The sequence below is a fragment of the Nelumbo nucifera genome, chromosome 8 (genome assembly GCF_055504915.1).
Source record: "Nelumbo nucifera cultivar China Antique chromosome 8, China Antique-T2T, whole genome shotgun sequence".
NCBI classification, from domain to species: domain Eukaryota; kingdom Viridiplantae; phylum Streptophyta; class Magnoliopsida; order Proteales; family Nelumbonaceae; genus Nelumbo; species Nelumbo nucifera.
Genome location: NC_142656.1, coordinates 6,680,258 through 6,706,619, shown reverse-complemented (window position 1 = coordinate 6,706,619; position 26,362 = coordinate 6,680,258). Strand labels below are relative to the sequence as shown.

The 26,362-nt window shown below is 39.6% G+C and overlaps 1 protein-coding gene across 2 annotated transcripts; it reads left to right on the top strand.

Annotated features, from left to right (window-relative positions):
• The first annotated feature begins 471 nt into the window (after positions 1-471).
• Positions 472-26,362, top strand: LOC104588211 (glycosyltransferase BC10). 2 transcript variants are annotated; one of them, XM_088893474.1, is made up of 3 exons: positions 3,536-4,026; positions 4,185-5,012; positions 25,387-26,362. In XM_088893474.1, the coding sequence occupies exons 2-3, from the start codon at positions 4,494-4,496 to the stop codon at positions 26,023-26,025; spliced, it is 1,158 nt and encodes a 385-aa protein (XP_088749600.1). In that variant the 5' UTR covers positions 3,536-4,026; positions 4,185-4,493; the 3' UTR covers positions 26,026-26,362. The 2 variants fall into 2 exon arrangements, with proteins under 2 accessions (XP_088749599.1, XP_088749600.1); XM_088893473.1 differs by having other exon boundaries at positions 472-5,012.

Below are 26,362 nucleotides of genomic sequence, written 5' to 3'. Positions count from 1 at the left end.
TCTCAACAAAATTGGATGGACAGTGGACAGAATATAAAAAAGTTGGAAAAATCAAGAAAACAAAGGGATGCAGAGGTAACAAGTGGGTAAAGATGATCTGAAATAGAGTTTTCTATTTAGTTAAGTAAATAGAAAGGGCTACTTAGGTTTAGTGCTGCAACATTTTTGGCCCATGGAATTAGGTTTTGTTCACATGGATTTGTGAAAATTTAATTGCTTTATCATTGTGATAGATAGATGAAGGCCCAAATAGATCAGGAGAAAAAATATGGGTTTGACTTCCCTGTTCTTAGATCTTGGTCCCATATCATGACATTTGTGCCCTTCAATGTTTGATATTTGCCTGTGGGTTCAATGACATTTTTACATCAATTGATAAATAAATGCAAACTATGTTGTTTCTGATTAAGGTTACCAATCCATTTACACTATAAGTGTTTTTCTTTCTTTCTTTTTTTTTTTCCAGTGCTTCTAGGTAGGGGAGGGATGGTGCCAAGGTATCTTGGAGTTCTTGAATTCATAACAGTCTAACTCCTCTCTAGGGAGCAGGAAGGGATGGAGGCTTTGTCCTTACTTATGATGTATACCTCAACTGGAATTGAAAGTCATGTAACCTTAGGTCTTGAATGCTACTGTCATACACTAGAAATTTTATTCATTCAAGGGGATCCAATTTTGGTCAAACTAGATAGGTTTATTGTTTCCCATAGTGGGAGGATAGGTTCCCTAATTTGAGTCAAGACGCTTTACTGAGGCCTTTATCAGATAAACTGAAATTTTGGAGGAAGGAGGTTTGTAAAGGGCTTGAGGTAAAGAGGAAGAAGTGTTTGGAAATTATTGATGAAGTTGATAGGTTTGAGGAGTAGGGAGGGACCAATTTCTGGGACGGATAGGGACAAAAGGTTGAAGGCTGAAATGGAATTTGACAGGATGGCATACTAAGATGATGTAAAGTGGAGAAGGATATCTCGCTGTGAGATAGTTACATTAGAAAACTGAAGGTGCGTGGGAAAGTCATTGAGGAAGAAGGAAGAATTAGGGAGGTTATCATCGAGTTCTATGCTAGTCTGTTCATGGAAGGTTGGCCTCATAGACCCAAGTTGGATGGCTTGGAGTTTACTGGTTTTCCTTAGAAGATGCTAGAGACTTAGAAAAACCATTCATGGAGGAGGCCATTCAAGTTCTTGGGGAATTGGAGGGGGACAAGGTGTCTGGACCAGGTGGTTTTACAATGATTATCTACAATAGATGTTGGGGTTTTCTAAAGGTGGATTTAATGAAGATTTTCAGAATTTCATTGTAATGGGGCTCTGGAGAGACGAGAGAGGTCTTGAATCCACTTTTATCACTTCGATTCCCAGTAAAAGGGTGCTGTACAGCTGAAAGACTTCAAGCCAATCGGTCTAATTGGTAGTGCATATAAAATCATTGCCTAGGTGTTGGCTACAATGATGAAGAGAGTTATGGGATCAATTATTTCGAAATCCCAAGGGGCTTTTCGTCGCCTAGGCCGCCTAGGCAATGCCTTGACAACTTTGGGAGAGGTAGGTTTGTTATGGCTAACTAAGCTATTTAATAAGATAGTGAAAGAAATGAAGATGTTGGAGGAAAGGGATAGTCTTTGGCACGAAGTCATTGCTAGCATACATGGGAGGTTGGGAAACAGTTGGGATGCAGGAGTATCTAACAGGGCTACACTGACCTCTCTGTGGAAAGCTATCCACTGCACTTTGCCTCTATTACTTCTGTCTATCAGGTTTGATGTTTGCTCTGGGATCTCTGTTAAATTTTGGGAGGATACATGGATCAGCTCTTGTCTGTTGAAAGATCTTTTTCCTGCTTTATATTCGGTTTCCTTGTATAAAAATAAGTGTTTGTCAAATTTTATTGTTCCTCCACTCCAGTACACCTTGTGGGCCTCTCAATTGGGATTTTGGTTTCCGCAGAGGTCTAAGAGATAGTGAAATCTCAACTTACTCAGATCTGTTACAAATCCTTCAAAATGTTAGTTTGGACCCTGAGAAGTTTGATAAGCGTATTTGGGCTCCCCACCCTAAGGGTCTATTCTCCTATGCCTCTTTGTTCAAGACTCTTTGCATTCCGTCGGGTCGTCCTTCTTTTCCCTTTAAAGAGTTCTGGTGTAGACCCATTCCACCCAAAGGAAGAGCTTTGTGTTGGGAAGTAGTGCTTGGGAAGATCAACACATTGGATATGTTACAAAAGAGAAGGCCTAATTCTTGTCTCTCTCCTAACTGGTGTATCTTATGTAATAATGTAAACCCAATGCTGAAAGTTGCTACCACTTACTGATCTCTTGTCCCTTTGTTGCAGAGATTTGGTTTTGGTTTTTCTTTTTGTTTGGGTGTAGGTGGACTTCACCATCGGAGGTCAACATGCTCTTCTATCCTTCCATGTTTACGCTACCAAAAAAAGGGGAAGGACAATGTGGAGATGTGTTAGAGCAGCCTTGGTGTGGACTATCTGGGAAGAGAGGAACACTAGAATTATTTTTTTATTTTATTTTATTTTTTTAGAAAAAGAGAGGAGTAAAGAAGCTGCGAGGGATTGTGTAATGGTAAGGGTGATTCATTGGATCAAGACTCTAGAATTGTTCTCCCAATTCTCCTTTGATGGTGTCTGGAGGAATTGAGAAGCAATTACCAAAAGCTCCTCTAGAAAGGAAAGTGTGGAGATGCATTGGATACCTCCAATTGAAGGTTTTGTGAAACTGAACTTTGATGGGAGCAGTCAAGGTAATCCAAGCCCCTCAGGTATTGGGAGATTCAGAAGGTCAAACTGTGGCTCTATTCTTAGGCCCCGTGGGTTTGGGTGACTCTCTCAAAGCAGAATTTCTTGTAGTAGTACAAGGAGTGCATATTGCAAATGAGCTACAACTAGCAAATGTGGTACTAGAAGGGGATTCAAAAGTGGTGGTGGGGTGGCTAAATGACCCAAACTCTATAATGTGGTGCTACAAGAATGAAAAGAAGAAGTTTAAGTGGCTTACTAGAAACATGAATCTCAGGATACAATGGGTGAGGAGATCAACAAGCGGGATGGCAGGTGCATTGGTTAAGCAAGGGGTGAATAGGGATAATTTGTTTTGGGCTCAGTTAGGTAGCATATCATGCCTCTCTAAGGGATGCTTGTAAAGTCTTATCTTAAAGTTTAATAAAAGTTTCTGTTTGTTCATAAAAAAGAAATGAAGATGCCTGATGATTGGAGAAACAATGGTATGGTGCCTATATTTAAGAACAAAGGTGATGTATAAAGTTGTAATAACTATTGGGAGATTAAACTCATGAGCTACCTATGAAACTTAGGGAGAGAATAACTAAACAAAGATTACAACTTGAAACAAGTGGATCAAAGAACAATTTTCACTTTATGCCAAGGAGATCATCCATTAGAAGCTATAATTCTTTTGAGACGATTGATATAAAAGTTCAGAGAGAAGAACAAATATCTTCATATGATGTTCATTGATCTAGAAAAGGCATATGATAGAGTATCTAAAGAGATAATATGGTGAACCGGTAACCGTTTCACCAACCGGACAAACGCAGTCGGGCCGGCCGGGACATTGGTACTAAGAGCAACACATTCTCAGCACAACACAGAGAGAATCCACTAACATGCCCTCATAGATTTTTCTCCCAGTTTTATAGTCCACGAAACCCCACACACTCTCTGCTCTCTCTCTCTCCAATCCTGATGTCGATGATTCCTTGAGTAATTACTTCCCAATCTCTCGGACCTCTTTCTCTTTCTCTCTCTATCTAAGCAACTGATCATTCTTTACTCACCTAACCTTTTTTCTCCTTGACCCACGACTTCTGTTCATCTCCGGTTTTCCATTCAAATCCTGGGCGGAATCTTAAAACCCTCCTCATTGTATACACGCAAAGCTGGCGTAATTTAGGTAGCGAACAAAAGCATGAACTGATGAACGAATCGATTCTGTGCAATTACGTCTTTTATTCTTCATTGATTTCTCAATAACTCATAATTCTCGATTGCCATCTGGTAAAGATTCGACTATCGTAATTTTTCTTTTATTACATGCCATCTTTATTTCTCTGCTTTGTTCTCCTCGAGTTTTGTTGACTTCCCGATGCTTACATCCTGGTGATAATTTTTTTTTCGTCTTCCGCGTTTGCTTATCATCCGTTTTTGGTTCTAAGTTCTACAAAGCAATCCGATTCCACTTGGGATTCTTCAGATCTAGTTGAGTTCCTGATGATGCCAATACGACAGTGTCGGTTGTTGACAAGAACCTTCTCTACCCTTCTACGCATATGGTAAACATCCAACCTTTTCCGCAAACTTTGTTCTAAGATGCTTTCTAGGATACTGCTTTTGCCATCAGAGCTACTGGAGTCGACTGTAGTAGGATACTCTCAGATCCAATGCCAAAGGTGTGTTGTTGAATTCGCTATCCCTGCAAACACATTACCCAGAAGGTTATTTCATTAGGAACCTTCCATTTTAAGATGCAACCAAGGGCTCTAAATGTAGAGGAAGGGAAGGACTTGCCCGCCACAACCAGAACTACCCAGTCTAGGGTTTTACCACTGAGAATATTGCAATTCTTTGTGCTATTTCTGGTTTTGGGTATTGGGTTTTCTGTCCTTAGCATGTACATGATCCGGTATTTCTCAGTTCAGAATGTTGTCACCACGGCACGGTCCAGTTTCCAGCCGTGCCTCGAAGAGCCGAATAGTCTAGAGCGTTGGATCAGGCCTCCCTCCAGTCTGATACACAAGATGAGTGACCAGGAGCTCTTCTGGCGTGCTTCTTTCGTTCCTCGAGTAAAGAAGTATCCATTTAGGCGAGTTCCTAAGATTGCTTTCCTGTTCCTGACGAGGGGTCCTTTGCCGCTTGCTCCTCTTTGGGAGAGGTTCCTCAAGGGTCATGCAGGACTTTATTCCATCTACATTCATTCATTGCCATCTTACGATGCCAAATTTCCACCTACATCAGTCTTCTACCGGAGACAGATTCCGAGCCAGGTATGAACCACCCCTATGTTTCTTCTTTCTTTTTGTTATTTATTTTTTATGCGTTTTATCATGGAATTACGCATAATGCTGATTATCCTTCTTGTGAGTGAAAATTTTCCAAGTTTCAAATTTTCTTGTCTTTTAGGATGTATTTCCCCTATTATTTTTTTTCTTTTTTTTTTTTCCAATTTTGTTAGGGATATGGTGGTATAGTTGTTTCTTTTTGTTTTTTCCTTCTTCCTTTCTCTTTTAGTGAAGAAACAATATAGATTCTGTTCTCTCCTATATGTGCTTTGTATGCCAATGTTCTTCGGAGTTATTTTTTCCCCTTTGGTTTTGGAATTTCCGAAGTTTTGTAACTGACATTATCCAAACCAGAATATCCTTTGCTGGTTTATATACTCCTTATGTTTAGATCCCAGGAAGTAGAATGCTACTTCTTGTCTAGCATAGTCTATATTTTTGGAAAAAAAATGTTTTTTTCCCTTTTATGACTCTAAAAAGGACATTTTTTTGATTTATAAGTTTTTTTTTTAATTTTTTTATGCACATGTGGTCTGTGTAAGAATTAAGAATCAATTTTAGTGTTCTAACTTTGTTTCCAGTTGCAATTATCTTCTGAACTGAGGCAGTAAAACTGAACTCACAGTAAATTACCTTTTCCAAATTAAAATTGAAGGGGATCAGTACAAACAGCCAAAAACTGATATTCAAAAAATAAAAGTACAACAAATACATTCCAATTTTACAAGTCCATGCCTGTGTCTGGTGCCCCCAATCCCAGCTAAGTGCTTAATCTTAGCTTTTTATAAAATAAACTCCTAGCTTCAGATGAAGACATGAAATGACCTTTGTCTTTGCAAAAATTCATGCTTACAAGTTTCCTGATGCTTTTAAATAGAATGCTTCTTGGTTTTTCCATGAAAAGAAGATACCATTAAATAGCCTGTCTGGAGGATAAGCCAGCAAAGGCTTAAGTTATTTTTGTTTGAAAAGCTTTGATGGGGAAGGTGGGAAGCTAATCAAGGTGGCATTCCAATGATATTTCTCTTGTATGAAACTCTAATTCTTTGTAGTGCTGACCTAGTTGCCTAGGTGCCCTTGGGCAAATTCATTCTAAGCAGCATATTCCCTAAGTTTGGTTGGTTAAACAACCATGTCGATTTCCAAGGCAACATGATGCTGAATCACCCAAACAATATGCAATAATAGTGGCCCGAAGGATCTAAATCAAGCTGGAAACAGACTACAAGGCCTTAATCTTGTTTTTGTTGACGCTTAACTAGGTGTTCTCAACAAAATTGGATGGACAGTGGACAGAATATAAAAAAGTTGGAAAAATCAAGAAAACAAAGGGATGCAGAGGTAACAAGTGGGTAAAGATGATCTGAAATAGAGTTTTCTATTTAGTTAAGTAAATAGAAAGGGCTACTTAGGTTTAGTGCTGCAACATTTTTGGCCCATGGAATTAGGTTTTGTTCACATGGATTTGTGAAAATTTAATTGCTTTATCATTGTGATAGATAGATGAAGGCCCAAATAGATCAGGAGAAAAAATATGGGTTTGACTTCCCTGTTCTTAGATCTTGGTCCCATATCATGACATTTGTGCCCTTCAATGTTTGATATTTGCCTGTGGGTTCAATGACATTTTTACATCAATTGATAAATAAATGCAAACTATGTTGTTTCTGATTAAGGTTACCAATCCATTTACACTATAAGTGTTTTTCTTTCTTTCTTTTTTTTTTTCCAGTGCTTCTAGGTAGGGGAGGGATGGTGCCAAGGTATCTTGGAGTTCTTGAATTCATAACAGTCTAACTCCTCTCTAGGGAGCAGGAAGGGATGGAGGCTTTGTCCTTACTTATGATGTATACCTCAACTGGAATTGAAAGTCATGTAACCTTAGGTCTTGAATGCTACTGTCATACACTAGAAATTTTATTCATTCAAGGGGATCCAATTTTGGTCAAACTAGATAGGTTTATTGTTTCCCATAGTGGGAGGATAGGTTCCCTAATTTGAGTCAAGACGCTTTACTGAGGCCTTTATCAGATAAACTGAAATTTTGGAGGAAGGAGGTTTGTAAAGGGCTTGAGGTAAAGAGGAAGAAGTGTTTGGAAATTATTGATGAAGTTGATAGGTTTGAGGAGTAGGGAGGGACCAATTTCTGGGACGGATAGGGACAAAAGGTTGAAGGCTGAAATGGAATTTGACAGGATGGCATACTAAGATGATGTAAAGTGGAGAAGGATATCTCGCTGTGAGATAGTTACATTAGAAAACTGAAGGTGCGTGGGAAAGTCATTGAGGAAGAAGGAAGAATTAGGGAGGTTATCATCGAGTTCTATGCTAGTCTGTTCATGGAAGGTTGGCCTCATAGACCCAAGTTGGATGGCTTGGAGTTTACTGGTTTTCCTTAGAAGATGCTAGAGACTTAGAAAAACCATTCATGGAGGAGGCCATTCAAGTTCTTGGGGAATTGGAGGGGGACAAGGTGTCTGGACCAGGTGGTTTTACAATGATTATCTACAATAGATGTTGGGGTTTTCTAAAGGTGGATTTAATGAAGATTTTCAGAATTTCATTGTAATGGGGCTCTGGAGAGACGAGAGAGGTCTTGAATCCACTTTTATCACTTCGATTCCCAGTAAAAGGGTGCTGTACAGCTGAAAGACTTCAAGCCAATCGGTCTAATTGGTAGTGCATATAAAATCATTGCCTAGGTGTTGGCTACAATGATGAAGAGAGTTATGGGATCAATTATTTCGAAATCCCAAGGGGCTTTTCGTCGCCTAGGCCGCCTAGGCAATGCCTTGACAACTTTGGGAGAGGTAGGTTTGTTATGGCTAACTAAGCTATTTAATAAGATAGTGAAAGAAATGAAGATGTTGGAGGAAAGGGATAGTCTTTGGCACGAAGTCATTGCTAGCATACATGGGAGGTTGGGAAACAGTTGGGATGCAGGAGTATCTAACAGGGCTACACTGACCTCTCTGTGGAAAGCTATCCACTGCACTTTGCCTCTATTACTTCTGTCTATCAGGTTTGATGTTTGCTCTGGGATCTCTGTTAAATTTTGGGAGGATACATGGATCAGCTCTTGTCTGTTGAAAGATCTTTTTCCTGCTTTATATTCGGTTTCCTTGTATAAAAATAAGTGTTTGTCAAATTTTATTGTTCCTCCACTCCAGTACACCTTGTGGGCCTCTCAATTGGGATTTTGGTTTCCGCAGAGGTCTAAGAGATAGTGAAATCTCAACTTACTCAGATCTGTTACAAATCCTTCAAAATGTTAGTTTGGACCCTGAGAAGTTTGATAAGCGTATTTGGGCTCCCCACCCTAAGGGTCTATTCTCCTATGCCTCTTTGTTCAAGACTCTTTGCATTCCGTCGGGTCGTCCTTCTTTTCCCTTTAAAGAGTTCTGGTGTAGACCCATTCCACCCAAAGGAAGAGCTTTGTGTTGGGAAGTAGTGCTTGGGAAGATCAACACATTGGATATGTTACAAAAGAGAAGGCCTAATTCTTGTCTCTCTCCTAACTGGTGTATCTTATGTAATAATGTAAACCCAATGCTGAAAGTTGCTACCACTTACTGATCTCTTGTCCCTTTGTTGCAGAGATTTGGTTTTGGTTTTTCTTTTTGTTTGGGTGTAGGTGGACTTCACCATCGGAGGTCAACATGCTCTTCTATCCTTCCATGTTTACGCTACCAAAAAAAGGGGAAGGACAATGTGGAGATGTGTTAGAGCAGCCTTGGTGTGGACTATCTGGGAAGAGAGGAACACTAGAATTATTTTTTTATTTTATTTTATTTTTTTAGAAAAAGAGAGGAGTAAAGAAGCTGCGAGGGATTGTGTAATGGTAAGGGTGATTCATTGGATCAAGACTCTAGAATTGTTCTCCCAATTCTCCTTTGATGGTGTCTGGAGGAATTGAGAAGCAATTACCAAAAGCTCCTCTAGAAAGGAAAGTGTGGAGATGCATTGGATACCTCCAATTGAAGGTTTTGTGAAACTGAACTTTGATGGGAGCAGTCAAGGTAATCCAAGCCCCTCAGGTATTGGGAGATTCAGAAGGTCAAACTGTGGCTCTATTCTTAGGCCCCGTGGGTTTGGGTGACTCTCTCAAAGCAGAATTTCTTGTAGTAGTACAAGGAGTGCATATTGCAAATGAGCTACAACTAGCAAATGTGGTACTAGAAGGGGATTCAAAAGTGGTGGTGGGGTGGCTAAATGACCCAAACTCTATAATGTGGTGCTACAAGAATGAAAAGAAGAAGTTTAAGTGGCTTACTAGAAACATGAATCTCAGGATACAATGGGTGAGGAGATCAACAAGCGGGATGGCAGGTGCATTGGTTAAGCAAGGGGTGAATAGGGATAATTTGTTTTGGGCTCAGTTAGGTAGCATATCATGCCTCTCTAAGGGATGCTTGTAAAGTCTTATCTTAAAGTTTAATAAAAGTTTCTGTTTGTTCATAAAAAAGAAATGAAGATGCCTGATGATTGGAGAAACAATGGTATGGTGCCTATATTTAAGAACAAAGGTGATGTATAAAGTTGTAATAACTATTGGGAGATTAAACTCATGAGCTACCTATGAAACTTAGGGAGAGAATAACTAAACAAAGATTACAACTTGAAACAAGTGGATCAAAGAACAATTTTCACTTTATGCCAAGGAGATCATCCATTAGAAGCTATAATTCTTTTGAGACGATTGATATAAAAGTTCAGAGAGAAGAACAAATATCTTCATATGATGTTCATTGATCTAGAAAAGGCATATGATAGAGTATCTAAAGAGATAATATGGTGAGTCTTGGAAAAGAAAGGGATTCAAAATAGGTATATAGATCTAATTAAGGATATATTTGAAATGGCAATGGCAACAACCAATGTTAGAACATCGTAACAGGAACTTCAGATTTTACATTTATGATGAGTCTTCACCAAGGTTTAGCACTTAGCCCTTATCTATTTGCATTGATCATAGATGAATTGACTAAACATATTCAAGAGGAAGTTCCATGGTGCATGTTGTTTGTGGATGTCATCATTTTAATTGATGAAACTAATGAAGGCTTAAATGCAAAGTTAAGCTTATTAACAAATGCTATAGAAATGGCATGCACTTTTAGTGATAATACGAGTACAAATAAGGATATACAACTATTCTATATGGAGGATGCCAATCAAAGAATTAGAATAGGATGGGCAAAATGGAGGGGTGCATCTGGACTTTTATGTGATAGGTGAATACCACTTATATTAAAAGGAAAATTCTATAAAATAGTTGTAAGGCCAGCTATTCTATATGGAGAAAAGTGCTTTTCTATTGTAAGTATAAAAGAAATTTATTAAAAAAAAAAGATGGAACAAGATGATTACAATCATCTCCAGGGTGTCAAGATAGCACTCAATCAGCAAACACAAAACGACAGAAATCAATAAAGACAAAGCACAGGACAAGAAAAACAACCACAACCCCCTTCTTGATAGCATTGTTAATAATCTCCCTTGAAAATCTCTTCCCATCCGTCTCTATCCTCGTACCAAACCTCTCCTTCCCCAACCATGGTCTTTTTCGTTCTCTCTTCAAGTGAAGTCGATAGCTGAATCTTTATCCCAAATTGAAGCTTGAGATTCAAGCCCTTTCCCTTCAACCTCTCCCTCTTCGAAACCTTGATCTTTTAACCATTTTATAAATTCTCTTATATAGATCATCCTTAACCAAGCCTTCTCCCAACCTTGAAAGAATTTTAGTAACATGGATTACATGAGACTTACTTGTGCCTCGGGCCTTTTTTAATGCCTCCAAGCCACCATTGTCTCCTTAATTGCAACTTTTCTCTTCCTACTCACATCCACTCTGAGTCTACTAGTTGAAACTTTGGCTTTTAGGAACTCAACACAACCTTTTGATGAGCCATTCTCATCCTCCATGCTCATATCGTTTGAACAGACAATGACTTCCGAGATTTTGTCTTTACCCCATTCAATGAACTCCCCTCCTCCCCTTCCCTTCTTAATGTCCCAGTTCTGTCTCCTCCTCCCTCCCCTTTAACCTTACAAAAACCTGGCCTTTCAAAGTCGAGTACCCCTCCTGTACTACTTCCTTTTGAATCTCAACCAAGAAGGACTTAAAATAAATAACTTTATCTTCCTTCCAATCGGATTCTGCCCTTTCCTTCTCACAATTCTCCTCTCACTGTTTACCTGAGTCATATTCATGACAATTGGATCTTTGAAGCTTCTCAGGGCCATCTCGATTTGCTATTATCTTCGAAACCATGCTCTTCTTTCCACTACTTTCATATCTCACCACCACCCAAACCCAGTTTTCAACCTCCCCTTCTCGAATTTTCAAACCGCCTTGTCTTCTTCTCCTTGGGACTAAAGGCTTAGACTTGAAGCCTCTCCCTTTAATGATCTTTAATTTTTTAAGACAAGTGTCATTCATAGTTGTCAAGGCGCCCTTGGAGGCTCGCCTCGCCCAGTCGCCAAGTAGTTTTGTGCACTATGTTATAAAATACTTTTAAATTTTTAATTTCTTGACATTATAATTATAAAATGGGCATTATTAAACTAGAATACTCATTTTATATGTTTATGTACTAATTTCTTTTTATTATTTTCTTATTTGTTAGGGTTTAATCAACACAAGCATTGCTAACTGCTGTATTGAACCCATGGTTCAAAGTATCGATACACCTCTGTGTATCGATAGTTATAACGATACTCCCTTATTTTTTTATTCCTTTGGTTTTCAATTTCATTTATATATATATATATATTATTTTAAAAAGTGGGTTCCCGAAAACACATGTAAACATGTGTGTTGGGGCGCCAAAGATACAATACAATACACCCGATACGGGGCATATCATATCGAAGTTTTGATCATTGATCGAATCCTCAAAGATTTCAGAACCTGAACCAATAAGCAAGGGAAGAACTTAAAATTTTGTCTAATCAACATGTTTTCTTCTTACAGATCTTCTTCTTCTTCCACCTTTTCTTCTTTTCCTATAACAAAAGTAGGGGTTCAGTCCCTATATTTTTTGAATTTTCTTTCCATTGTTCCTTTTCTTCTCATAAAATGTTGATTTTCTAAACTTAAAACATGAAATTTATACTTCTCTTATGAAAATTATGGATAATTATTAAGGAAAGATGGTTATGGAACCTAGGGAACTACCCTAGGATATATGGTTTTACTTGAAAAAAAATCCATCGCCTAGGCGACAAGGCACCCCCCTGTCGCCTAGCCTTGCCTTGGCACCTTAAAAACTATGGTGTCATTCTTTAAAACCCTTTTTTTCAAAAACGTAAGTGGACCCCACTCCGGATGCCTTTTTCACCTAATATCGACTGCAACCATCAAAAGCCTCTTTTAATCTCCCATCTTCCAAAACACAGTCAACTGAACCTTCCTCACCATCTTCATCCAGATGTCTCATACTTAACACCTCAATCCCTCTCAAAATTACCTCTTTACCCCCTGACCTTTCCTTTCCATCATCCTCAACCTTCAAGCGATGATTCACTTCCCCCAACTTTCCAGGTTTGAGAACCTAAGACTTCACCCTCTGTCAACTCTCTTCTCTCCCCTACCATCATCTCCTCTCTTGCTACTGTGCACTGCCCTAAAAAACGTGTGGTCCTCTCCCTCTACATAGATCCTTAGCTCATATTCTTCTACAAATAGAATGACTAATGAAGTTGAATAGCAGAAATCTTCTCTACCTCCACTAAGATTCTTGCAACATCAATTTTCTTGCACCTTCTGTTCTCGTCATTAGAGCTCAGAAACTTAACACAGTACTCCCCAATCATTTTAAAAGAGTTTAAAAGAGCATATGCACCATGCATGCAGGTGAATCTCCAAAACCTCAATCCAAATTGCTCTTATTCTCCAACCTTATTGAATCAGACTTGGTGCTGGAAACCACTGGCATAATCTAAGATCATAGGATCTTCTATTTTGTGGAACATGAAGAATAACGAGCCACCATTCAACTTTCGCACTCCCAAGACTCTCTCCTTTCTCCATTTGAAGGTCGCCCAGGCTTCCACATTCTCCTCCAAATTGGTTCCAACAAACCTATCAACCAGGCTTGCATTGAAAACCTTCATCCTCTCAACCAAGATTCATGTAGCCGACCCCATACAGTTGGGATGAATCATCATCATCATCATGAAGAGGGGTTGCTATGTAGACAATTTTAACTGCACTTTTTGTATCAGGAATTTGGAAATGGTGAATCATATCTTTTTGCATTGTAGTTTTGGTATCATGGGCAAAGCTGTTTGGCATTTTTGGGGTTCAGTGGTGCTTTCCAGAGATTCTGGTGGATACTCCGAAAGGTTGACAACACTTACCTGGGCCAAGTAGGAAAGGAAGGGTGATTTGTAGAGTCATTCCTTTAGCCCTAGTGTGGACTGTGTCTGGAAAGAAATGCCTGAATGTTTTAAGGAGGAAAGTTGGAAGAAGATATTGTAAAGGCTCTTTGAGGTTAGAGTCTACTCCTGGGTTGCAGTGCACAAATGTTTTGGGAACATTCACTATAGTTATTTTTGTGCTTATGATACTCTATTTTTGTAATTTTTTTGATTGGAAACAGTAACTTTTATTGAATTTAGTAAAGGAGTAGTACAATGCCAATCACTCACAGCATGAGTGTTGACCCAAAGTTTACAGTACAGCCCCAAAAAGATTTTCTCTGAGTTCCCTGTTTTGCCAAAATATTATTCTATTTTTGTAATTAGCAAAGAGCAAATTGGTGTGCAGGTCTTTTGAGGTGCACAGCTCTTTGTTCTGCTGATATGTAGAGGTTGTATATACTGTTTTACAACACCACCTTTTCTCAAAAAAAAAAAAAAAACACAATTACAATGATTATGCAAAACTATAACATAAGGGCTTAAATCTCTCTTTACAGGTTCCAATTTAAAGTCAAAAAGCTGACCAAAAGCAACTTCTAAAGCACTTGAATTTACAGCTGTTAAGAGAACTAGGTTTAGGATGTAATTAGTCCACAAAAGAAAGAAAGAAAGAGAGGAGAAAAAATAGAAGAGAAGAAGAAAGGAGAATAGAAAAATAGAAAAGAAAGGGGGCAGAATGTTATGCTCCTGCTTCCCCAAACAATATTATTTACATGTGCCAACATAGCATAATGTAGAAAGACGGAAGTACCTTGCAACCTATAACAGTACAATAATCAGCAAATAAAGATAGAGATAATGGAATAAATAACTGAATAACATGATGAATGGGACCACAAGAAAATGTTAGGTCTGGTGCACTGTATCACTACAGAAACTAAGGCAACCCAATAGATAACCCATAGAGACACTTTTTAAAACTCCAATTCCTAAATAACTCCAAATATCCATTATTAATCCTACTAAAACTAGGCAAGCAGAAAGACCAAGAGATACCCAAACAAATAAAAAAAACTAATTTCCATTACTGATTGACCCCTATCACTAGACTGATCATAACTTCTGCAGGACACATTAGATTTACAAGATCTTGGTCTCATTCAATATATAACTGAAATACCTAACTAATGACACCAAAATTTGTAAAACAGAAAAGTTTTGACCCTTGAAAAGTAGAATGAAAGAAAAATGATGTGATTGCATCTTCAACTTTTAAAAGTTCCAAAACCCCTCTAATATGACTCTATAAACTAAATTTATTAAAAAAAAGGACTAACCTTATTCTTCTTACTCTGAAAAACCATAAAATAATTTAAAAATATGAAAAAAAAATCTGATACACCTAAAAAGTTACAAAATTGTCACTCAATGAGAAATCCTGTGAGAACTGTTTTCCATTTTTATGGGCTCTTTCCCTGCTTCCTTGCATTTAGGGCTGTCAATTGGACGGTTTTGGGTTGGATCCAAACTGATTCAAATCTTATCAAATCGGTTTTGGACAATCCATTATACTTATTGGGTTGAGCTAACCCAAAATAAAACCGTCCGTATTATTATTGGTTTGAGTCGGTCTAAAACCAAAACCCAATAGTTGAATCACCATCTCGCCAAACCCTACAGTTTGACTCAAAGCCAAAATCGAAACCATTAATGGTATTTGAAGATACTTTCGAGCTGCGCTCGTCTTTGGAGCTGTACAGCTTTACCGGGACTGGAAACCCTAACGAAATTGCTGAGAAAGGAATACGAAGATGGGAGAGCAGAACCTCTAACGGCATCGTTAGTGGTATTTGAAGACTGTGAGGAGAATCCAAGGCCTTGTTTGAATCTAGCAGCACCTTCGCCTTTCCGCGTGAGCTCATCATAATATGCAGCGGCCTTCTCCTCCATTGATGAATTTGGGAGATTAGAGAATTATTTGAATGAGCAGCATCTACAACCAATGCACAGGCTCATACATAAGAATTTGAATGTTCGAGGGCTTCAATTTTACAGCAGAATTTGTTTCACAAATCACAAATCAGGGTGGAAGAGGGAAGGTGTTGCGGTGAAATTTTGGAATTTAGCTCTGCGAAATTTTGTTACAGAGAAACTGAACCATGATAACATTCATGCCTCCATTATTGAGGTGTTGTACTGATATCCCTTACATAGAATTTACTTGATGATCGCCTTACAGGAATCAGGCTTTTAGCTGCAATACTTTTTAAGCAAACAAGGTTTTCAGAGTATGTTTTAGAGGTTTGTGTAGGTTTTCAAGACTGCTATTTAGTCTTGATCACTAAGAGATTTCAGGTTCGATGAGAAGAGAAAGTGAAGAAGATGTAGAAGAAAGGGTGATGGAAGAGCAATAGAACACAGATTTTGAGGAGAAGAACAGAATGTCAATATTCTGCCGCCGCCACTTTAAGTTAATATATATAGGTTATGCTAGTTACATGAAAGGACATATCTGCCCTTGGTGTTTACATCATAACTGCTAACAAATAACAAACAATATAAAACTGAAACTAGAAATAACAGAACAGCAAAATAACCACAGCTGTGACTAGATACATTCTACCCTACGGACAGAGTGGGATCACAGCTGTGGGGCCCACATCACTGTTCTCTACACTCCCCCTCAAGTTGGGAGTATATGTTCATCATTCCCAACTTGGATAGATCCGCCTCTTGCTTCTTTCTTGATACGGCTTTAGTAAGAATGTCTGCTAGTTGCATACTGGATGTGATGTAAGGGAGGCATACTTCTTGAGATGAGACCCTCTCTCGCACAAAATGGCGGTCAACTTCAATGTGTTTGGTTCTGTCATGCTGTACTGGATTATGTGCTATATTAATGGCGGCTTGATTATCACAGTACGACATCAGGGGCTTCTCATACTCAATACCCAACTCCTCAAGTAGAGATCTTAGCCATAGGATTTCAGCCACTCCATTGGCCATGGACTTGTATTCTGCTTCAGCACTTGACCGGGAGACAACACTTTGTTTCTTACTTCTCCAGGAGACAAGGTTTCCTCCCACAAGGGCACAATATCCCGAGGTAGACCTTCTGTCATCAACACTCCCAGCCCAATCTGCATCAGTATAAACCTCCACCTTCATGTGATTGTTGTTCTTGAAAAGTAAACCCCTACCTGGGCATCTCTTCAAGTAAGCTAAGATTCTTTCTGCCGCAAGAAGATGTGTGGTTCTAGGAGAATGCATGTACTGGCTGACAACACTAACAGCATAAGTAATATCTGGCCGAGTGAGGCAGAGATATAGGAGTTTTCCTACCAGTTGTTGGAACATAACTTTGTCTTCAAGAAGCTCCCCACTCTCGGCACTAATCTTGTGATTCTGTTCAATTGGTGTATCTGTAGGCTTGACACCTAACTTTCCAGTTTCTGCCAACAGGTCTAGGACATATTTCCTCTGAGATATAAAGATCTCTGTTTGGATCTAGCAACCTCAATACCCAAAAAATACCGGAGTACACCAAGGTCCTTCACCTCAAATTCTTGGTGAAGAAGCTGTTTAAGAGACTCAATCTCATGGCTATCATTCCCTGTGACCACAATATCATCAACATATACTGCCAACAGTGTCAAAGAGGACTCCACCCTCTTGATGAATAGGGTATGATCTGACTGGGCCTGTACATATCCAAACTTCACAAGTGCTAGTCTGAATCTATCGAACCAAGCCCTAGGTGACTTTTTCAAACCATACAAAGCCTTGTTGAGCCAGCAGACCTTCTTACCTACTTCTGCATCATAGAATCCAGGAGGCAAACGCATGTAAACTTCTTCCTGCAGATCTTCATTCAGAAAGGCATTTTTCACGTCCATTTGGTATAAAGGCCAGGTGTGATTTGCTGCAAGGGACAAGAGAACTCAAATAGTAGTCATCTTGGCTACCGGTGCAAATGTCTCCAAGTAATCTATGCCATAAGTCTGTGTAAACCCTCTTGCAACTAACCGAGCTTTATACCTCTCAATAGATCCATCTGCATTATGCTTCACCGTAAATACCCATCTGCATCAAACTGGTTTCTTTCCTTTTGGCAAATCAACTACCTCCCAGGTGTTGTTCTTCAACAGAGCATCCATCTCAACTTGCATTGCATCTTTCCATTCAGGGACGGATAGAGCTTCTTGCACTGTTCTTGGAATAGGGACATTGGAAATGGAGCTAAGGTAGGACCTGTAGGTAGGAGATAGGCGATCATAGGATAAAAAATGGGAAATACAGTGGGTTGTGGATGTGGTACAATGTCGTTTCCCTTTACGGACTGCAATTGGAAGGTCAAAATCATCTGTAGGGGAAGTCTCTATGGGCTCTGGGACTGAAGTATCTGGACCTGGAGCTGCATATGAGATTGGAGCTGATCTGGACTGCTGATGATCAGGATCAACCTGCCTGCACCACCTGTGATAAACCCTCAACTCCTGATCCCTCTGACCACCCTCACCATTGTAGCTTTCCCTCAACTCTTGATCCCTCTGACCACCCTCACCTTTGCAGTTCTCATCACCCAATGGAATAGGTAAAGGAACTGCCCCACTCTCACTACTCTCCCCCTGAAGACAAGAATTCAAACCCCCACTCTCACTACTCTCCCCCTGAGGGGCAACCCGAGGATAATAGGGTGTCCCCTCAAAGAAAGTGACATCCATGGAGACAAACTTCCTCTCGGAGACAAGATCATAACAGCAATAACCCTTTTGAGTTTGTGCATAACCAAGGAAAATGCATTTGGAGGCTTTGGGTTCGAACTTGGAGGGATGGGGTCCGAGAAGCTGAACAAAGCAAGTGCAACCGAATGTCTTAAGGGGAATAGAAAACAAGTCGTCACGTGGGTGTAGAAGCGAAAAAGGAGATCGCATATCAAGGACCCTGGAAGGGACCCGATTAATAAGGTATACCTCCGTGAGGATAGCATCCCCCCATAAGCGAATAGGGACATTGGAAGTAAACATGAGGCTTCTAGCCACTTCCAAAATGTGCCTATTCTTCTTCTCGGCAATTTCATTCTGCTGAGGTGTATGAGGGCAAGAGCTCTGGTGGATAACCCCATGATGAAGAAGATAAGATGTCAATGATTTAGCAAAGTATTCCTTTGCGTTATCAGATCGGAGAACTTTGATCTTGGCATCAAACTGGGTTATGATCATTTGGTGAAAATTTTGGGTCAGGGAAGGTACCTCATCTCGTGAACGCATGAGATAAACCCAAGAAAAGCGGGTATGGTCATCAACAAATAACAAAAAATATCTGTACCCACCCATGGAAGGGATATGATAAGGCCCCCAAACGTCAGTATGCACAATATCAAAAGAATTATCACTCTTTTTATTACTCAATAAATAAGGCTTTCTACAATGCTTAGCAAACTCACAACTTTCACACTGTAGCTGAGACAACTCAATAGACTCAAATAAAGTAGGAAACAGACTCTGTAAAGATCGAAAAGACAAATGACCTAATCGGTTATGCCAAAGCATAACCTGACTCACACTCTGAGAAACAAAAGACAACTTCTCTACTGACTCTCCTTGACGGAACCGCTCCCCGAGCAGATAGATCCCATTCGTCTCACGGCCAGTCCCAATCACCTTCTGCGTCTCCAAGTCCTGAAAAACACATCGGTCAGGGAAGAAGGTTACTGAGCAGTTCATATGCTTGGTAATACTACTAACTGAAAGAAGGTTAGTATCAAGCTTAGGCACATGCAAAACAGATGATAGGGACATAGTATCTGAAAGCTTGATGTCACCCTTCCCAGAAATAGGAACCAGGGAGCCATCAGCAATAGATACCTTATCTCTACCAGAAGACAAATGGTAGGTAGTAAATAGTGAAGGCAAGCTAGTCATGTGATCAGATGCACCCGAGTCTATTACCCAACAAGGTTCAGTAGTACCTGGAGCTGAGGCATGATAGGCTGAAGCTCGAGTACCTGAATGGGCAAAGGCAGATGTGACAGGGGCTGATGGAGGCTGCGGTGGCTGAGCTGAATTTCCAACCTCCTTTTCTAGCTGTATTAGGGCAGCCCGAACTGCAGCTAAGGTCTCCAAAGATGTTCCTTTTGTGCCAGATGAGGAGGCTGAATCAGTGTTCATGGCTACATGAGCAGTGCCCTTCTTGTTTCTTAACTTCGCAGGAACCAAGTGGGGATGCAGTTTCCAACATGTCTCTTTTGTATGTTTGGGTTTCTTACAATGTTCACATACTACATCCTTCTTGTCTTCCTTCCTCCTGTCCTTCTCTGAATCACCCCCTGATTTGGGTGTAGCCGCTACAAAGGCTGATATGGGTTGCATCATAACCTTCCGTCTAGTTTCTTCACTGTGTACAAATGAGTAAGCCTGAGAGAGAGTCACACTGTCTCTAGTCAAAATTTGCTGCCTCACAATATCATATTCTGGGTTCAGTCCCGCCAGGAACTCAAACACTCTGTCTCGATGTGCTTTCTATGGGTCTGAGCATCTTTGGGACTCTCCCACTCAAGAGTCTCTAAGTGATCAATCTCATGCCACAGGGACTTCAAGGTAGAGAAGTAGACTGATACTGGTTTCTCTCCTTGTTTAAGGGTGTTCACTTCACCTTTCAATTCATATGCTCTGGCAACATTAAGGGGTTGGGAGTAAGTTTCTTTCATAACATCCCATATCTCCTTAGCTGTCTTTGCCCACAAATAATTCCGGCTAATATGAGGCTGCATAGAATTACACAGCCATGTCATAACCAAGTAGTTTTCTTGCATCCACTTGGTATATGTCGGGTCTCCCTTGGAAGGTTCTTTCATATCTCCCAAGAGGTACCCTAATTTACCTCTTCCACCAATAGCCATCGTGGCTAATTGGGCCCATTCCAAATAGTTTGATCCATCAAACTTTACGGTCGTAATTTGACCACCCATCTCAGAAATACCACCATAACTGATGTTCCCAAGACTGCCTTCTGCCTGAATTTCCATTTCTGTCAAGTCTCAAAACAGTACTTGAATCACCAATCACAATCAAAACAGTATAGGCCTGATCTGTATTCTCAGTGTATGTGCACAAAACCGAAGTAATTCTGATCTGAAACCAACTAGCCAACACAACAGTAGCTGTCCGTAGATCTCTAACCCCCTTAGAACTCTGAGAACAGCTTTAAAACAAAATTGATATGCTAGGGAAAGTTAGGGTTTTAATCAGTCTTGAAAGGAAGCAATTCAGTCGCACAGTCCAAACTGTATAGATGAGCTTGCAGTAGGGTTGATAAGAAACCCTAGAATCTGATCGGACCTACCAATCAACTTAAGAGTAGCTCTAGGTAGATCACAGGGTTCAGTCAACCACTAGGGCTTGCCGCAAATCACTTTCAAACCCTAGAGTAGAGAGAAACACAGTTCGGTCCAGGGTTTGCTGTAAAACCCTAGGAAATCGAAGAGAGAAAGAGCTAGAATGGTTCGGCCTTCCCCTCCAGATAGGTCCAACCTATCTTCTCTGAAAGAACTTCTATTAAAAAAGTAACAACTTACAAGGAAAAAATAGTTCGCTGCCTTCTAGGGTTACCTGAACCCTAGTCTTCTCTGATCCTTCCTGACCACCAACACTCTGCAACCCTAGCAAGTTTCCAACAGCTGCTAGTACCTCTGGCGATCTCCAAGAATCAGTCTGCGAACTCCTCCTTTTCAGCTTTCAGTCCTAGGAGATTCTCATGTGGTCGGCTGGTATTAGACTCACATGAAAAGCCCTAACTTGGCTCTGATACCATGTAGGTTTTCAAGACTGCTATTCAGTCTTGATCACTAAGAGATTTCAGGTTCGATGAGAAGAGAAAGTGAAGATGTAGAAGAAAGAGTGATGGAAGAGCAATAGAACACAGATTTTGAGGAGAAGAACAGAATGTCAATATTCTGCCGCTGCCACTTTAAGTTAATATATATAGGTTATGCTAGTTACATGAAAGGACATATCTGCCCTTGGTGTTTACATCATAACTGCTAACAAATAACAAACAATATAAAACTGAAACTAGAAATAACAGAACAGCAAAATAACCACAGCTGTGACTAGATACATTCTACCCTACGGACAGAGTGGGACCACAGCTGTGGGGCCCACATCACTGTTCTCTACAGTTTGAAAGAACAAAATGCTTTGGTGGCAACACTGATGTACCTTTATGATCAGGATGATCGGTGCCTTAGTTAGACTCTTATGTCTCAGTGGGATGATCTGCTGTCCCAAAGCACAGCCAAGGCAATGCATTTGATAGCCTTTAGATTGGAATTTTGGAACAGGTGGTGGGACCCTCCAGCTATTAAAAATTTCAAATAGAATGGGGACTTATTGCTCGTTTGCTTCTATACTCCTATGCTTTGAGATTGAGATTTTCACCTCAATCACTACTAGAACTAAGTAGAATGCTTGGCTTGCGCACACAAGATGTGTCCAAAGGCCAACTATTTGTTTCAAGAAACCATTTCTGTGACCTTTTCACATTTTCTGGGTTTTCAAGTATTTTTTGAATTTTCATTTAGTTTGGACCGGGTTGACCCAATTCAATCCATTTGCATTTCAAATGGACTGGATCCAATCCAGTTTGTATAGATTTGGATTGGATTTGGTCCAGTCCATTTGTAAATGGACCAATGTTGGATCGGATTGGACTGGACCAAATCCAGTCCGATTGACACCCCTACTTGCATTCCCCAGTGCCCCAGATATACTCTAGGCATAGGCCTCCCTAGAAATTTGTATGTAGCTGGAGTGTGCTAGAGTTCCCATACATGATTCTGAGCTAAGCAAGTAATCTGGCTTAAAGCTGCTTCTTGCTAGTACACTAGCACATGCATCTGTTCCATCATGTTAGTTTTACAGTTTTCTTGGAGAGCATTAGCTGACTCTAGTTTTGTTCTTTTGGTGAGTCATCAAAAGCAACTAAATTATGTACATACATGATGTAACCTGATTCAACAATGTATACAAATTGCCCAGGAAATGTCATATTGACATAGTTCCAGGAAATTCTTTATTTTCACTTGAAGACAAGTCAGGAAGCTCAAAATGAAGGCAGTCATTGTAAAGCATGTACCTTCTCTTTAATTGGACATCTTTGACAGTGTCAATGGTCTTTCTCCCCCATTCCCTGAAACAAGATTCAAATACACTCTGATGCGGCAGAAGGGGTGTATTGATACTTTGACCTTTGTTTTCTTTTTTTTTTTCAAAATTTGAGTTTTGGGCATATTATTATATGTTTTAATTATTAAAAACAATAATTACTTAAAAAACCTTTAGATGGGTGTACCAGTATTGGAAAGATATGATACAATACACCTTTGAAATTTTGAACCTTGCTCTGAACATCTCATCACCAACTGCTAATAGCTACTTAATGCGTCATTAGGCTGAGCAGGGTTGATTGGTCAGCTTCCAACATCAAGGTCTGTTTTCCTTCTGGAAAAAGGAGTGTATTACTTGGTGAATCCCTCATGTAAAGTCTGTGTTTGTTACCATAATGGCCTCTTCAGTCAGCATCCCTGACTACTAATGACAGTAATAGCTGTATGACTAGATTGTATTGATGTACAGCCCTAATGTTGGTGTGAAATACCAAAGATGATGGATGGTCCTAATTTTGGTGTACTTGTGAGAGAAGCACTTGTGTGGTACAGGTGCAGAGACAAGGATGAAGTTCTTTGCTTTCTTAGAGCACATCTATCTTGTTTGATACATCTGTTATCTAAAGGGATGCTGATTTTACCATGTGAGTAGGTGTCTCTTTTCTGGAATTCTTATGCCACTTGTTATCTTTTTCAAATTTGTGTTCATATTGGTTAATGAATTCTTTCTGATGGAAGATACATTTGACCCTATTTTATTTTTTTAACTACATCAAAAGTTGATAGGTAGAGCAAAAGCAATTCGAATATGAGTTGTAATAGCTTTTTGTATGGATTGGCAATTACTATGTGAAAGCAAAAATGGGTAATGGTACAGGTGGCAGGAGTGAGCACATATGGAGTTAGTGAGTTGAAGGGTCTAGAAGAGATAGGGGCAGGCCTAAAAGGACATGGGTTGAAGTAGTGGGAAATGATTTAAAGGCCCACAATTTTAACAATGGATATGGTACTGAAAAGTACAGAATGATGGAAGAGAATAGACAGTGAAATCACCTAATGCCTCTATTTTAGTGTATGGGTGGACATATCGTATTTTTTGGTAGTAACTAAAAAAGAAAATTTTATTAAATGAAAAAAAGGCACATCAAAGATTACATCAAATTGGTGATGAGAAATCACCCAACAAATAGGAAAACTCTAACCAGAATTCAGCCTTACACAAAATTACAAAACATTAAAACCACCATGCCCACCAGCCATTTCAAGGTATTGGACATATTGTATCGATACATTGAATCTTGATTATTAGTGAAATGTTTCACTTGGCAATGCATGCTCTGCAATATGATAAAAGAGTATGTTTTGTGTATTATAGATCATCCAAAACATGGAGTTGGATGCTGATACAACTCCACATGATTGGTCTTATCAAATTGTCCCTCACAGAGCTTTGATTATTCATACTGAGGAGGTGGTTGGCAGTTGGCTACTATGGTGAACTAGGTACCAATAACCTGGATGCTGCTACATGTATAGCATTGGTAGTGATGATTGGAGTTTGGACTGCTATTAGTGATAAAGTGTTCTGACATTGGATTTTTGGTTTAAAATGTTTCAACCCAAGTACAAAAGAAGGGCTGATATTTAACCCTATGTTTTTAAAGGTGTTTGAGGCGTACTCAAAACACCATGAGGCGTATGCTGGAGGCGTGGATGGCACTGAGGTCTACGCCTCATGCAGAAAGGAAGAAAGAAAACAAAGGAAAAAGAGCTTCTCTTCGGCAGGCTTATGCCTCCTTGTGTTCGGGAGGTTTATGCCTCTTCCGTTCTGAACTATGCCTCATGCTTCTTGGTAGTGGAATGCCTCACATCACGCCTCTGCATTTTAAAACATTGATTTTGCCTGGTCAGCATGTCCCTGGAAGTGGTTTGGTATTTTGGTTAGTCATGTGGAGTAAATGGCAAACTGACTGTTGCAGCATTTTGTTTTGTTTAGAATTGGTAAGGATAAAGAATCCTGCTTTGTATTTGTATGTGTAATGCAGGTTCACTTTCTTAATTATATTAGTTTTCTGCCATCTTTAGTAGATTGTTAAGCTGTAAGATTATATGCTTGTTTCTTCTCTGTGTGAAGTACGAAAGTACAGATCTTGAGGTTAGGAGCAGAAGTAGGGGAAATGGTTTATAGAAGGCTAGGTAAAAGCTCCCTGGACCACTTCACTTTTTTAAATGTATACATGCTCTTTGATAACCCAACGGCAATTCTTATTGATGTCTTTGCCAATCCATGTGAACTGACAGAGAAGTTGCTCAATTCTGTTGATAACAACCACTGGCAGTGAGAAAGGCCATCTTGTAGACATTAAAAATTGAGCATAAACAAAATAAGCTGTTTCATGGAAATCTGTTTGTAACATAGCAACACATTGTTTGTAATTGAACCAAGAGTTCATTATAATTGTTGGTTTATGTTGTTTAAGCATCTAATGCTGGGTTTGTTTTTTCTGCATTATTACTGGATTTTTTGGTTACTTATTCTTAGTATGCTTTTTCTACTTTTGAGGGCTGGCAATAGGACATTCTTTTTGAGTTGTGTTTGCGTTGAAGTGTGTGCGTGTATGGTGTTGCCTGCACTCAGTTTAGGGATATTAGTGACTCCAGAGACAAATATGCTAAATTTCAGTATAGTAGACTGTCTAATCTGTTTCAGAACCCATGGCTGTTTATTGATACCTGGAAAAATTTTTTGTGCATGTTTGAATAGAACGGGTCTTTTTGTGCTCTCTAGCCATGAGTTTCTAAATTCTGTGGCTTCACTGTGTGCAGGTGTCTGAATGGGGGAAGATGAGCATGTGTGATGCTGAAAGAAGACTCCTAGCAAATGCATTACTTGATATTTCCAATGAATGGTTTGTTCTTGTGTCTGAATCATGCATTCCTCTCTACAATTTCAGCATTATCTACAACTACATAGCAAGATCCAGGTATAGTTTTATTGGTGCATTTGATGATCCGGGGCCATATGGTAGAGGACGTTATAATGAGAACATGGCACCTGAGGTCAACATCACTCAATGGCGTAAAGGATCTCAGTGGTTTGAGATTAATAGGAAGCTTGCAATCAATATAGTAGGGGATGTCATATTCTACCCAAAGTTTGAAGAGTTCTGTAAACCAAATTGTTATGTGGATGAGCATTATTTCCCAACGATGCTGACTATTCAGGCAGCACAGCTCTTGGCAAATAGGAGCATAACTTGGGTGGACTGGTCAAGGGGTGGTGCTCACCCAGCTACATTTGGGAGAGCTGATATTACAGAGGATTTCGTGAAGAGGATTCTCGAAGGTCATAGCTGTCTTTACAATAACCAGCCTTCTTCTGTATGTTATCTCTTTGCGAGGAAATTTGCTCCAAGTGCATTAGAGCCTTTGTTCTTTTTGGCACCAAAGTATTTTGGATATTGAACAAAACCACTTTAGAATGTTTCTTGCTGCTGCACTGAAGTGGTGCCTGTCTGGCAGTGGGAGCTTGGGTTTGCACAGAATCTGGAGGTTGGATCCTTTTTATGACTTAACACTATCTGGGATCCTTTATAAAATGCTTTAGGTGATATGACGTTGGTGTAAACGTTGAGATTAGGTCTGAAAATATCCTCTCTAATGGATATATGTGGTTGCACTCTTTATACATGGTTCATAGAAGCATTTTTTGGATGTACAGAAAGACAGGAGACAGACTTGGGTTTCACACCCTACATCTGTTAACCGAGTTAATAGTATTCATTTTTTTTTGGAGTTTCAA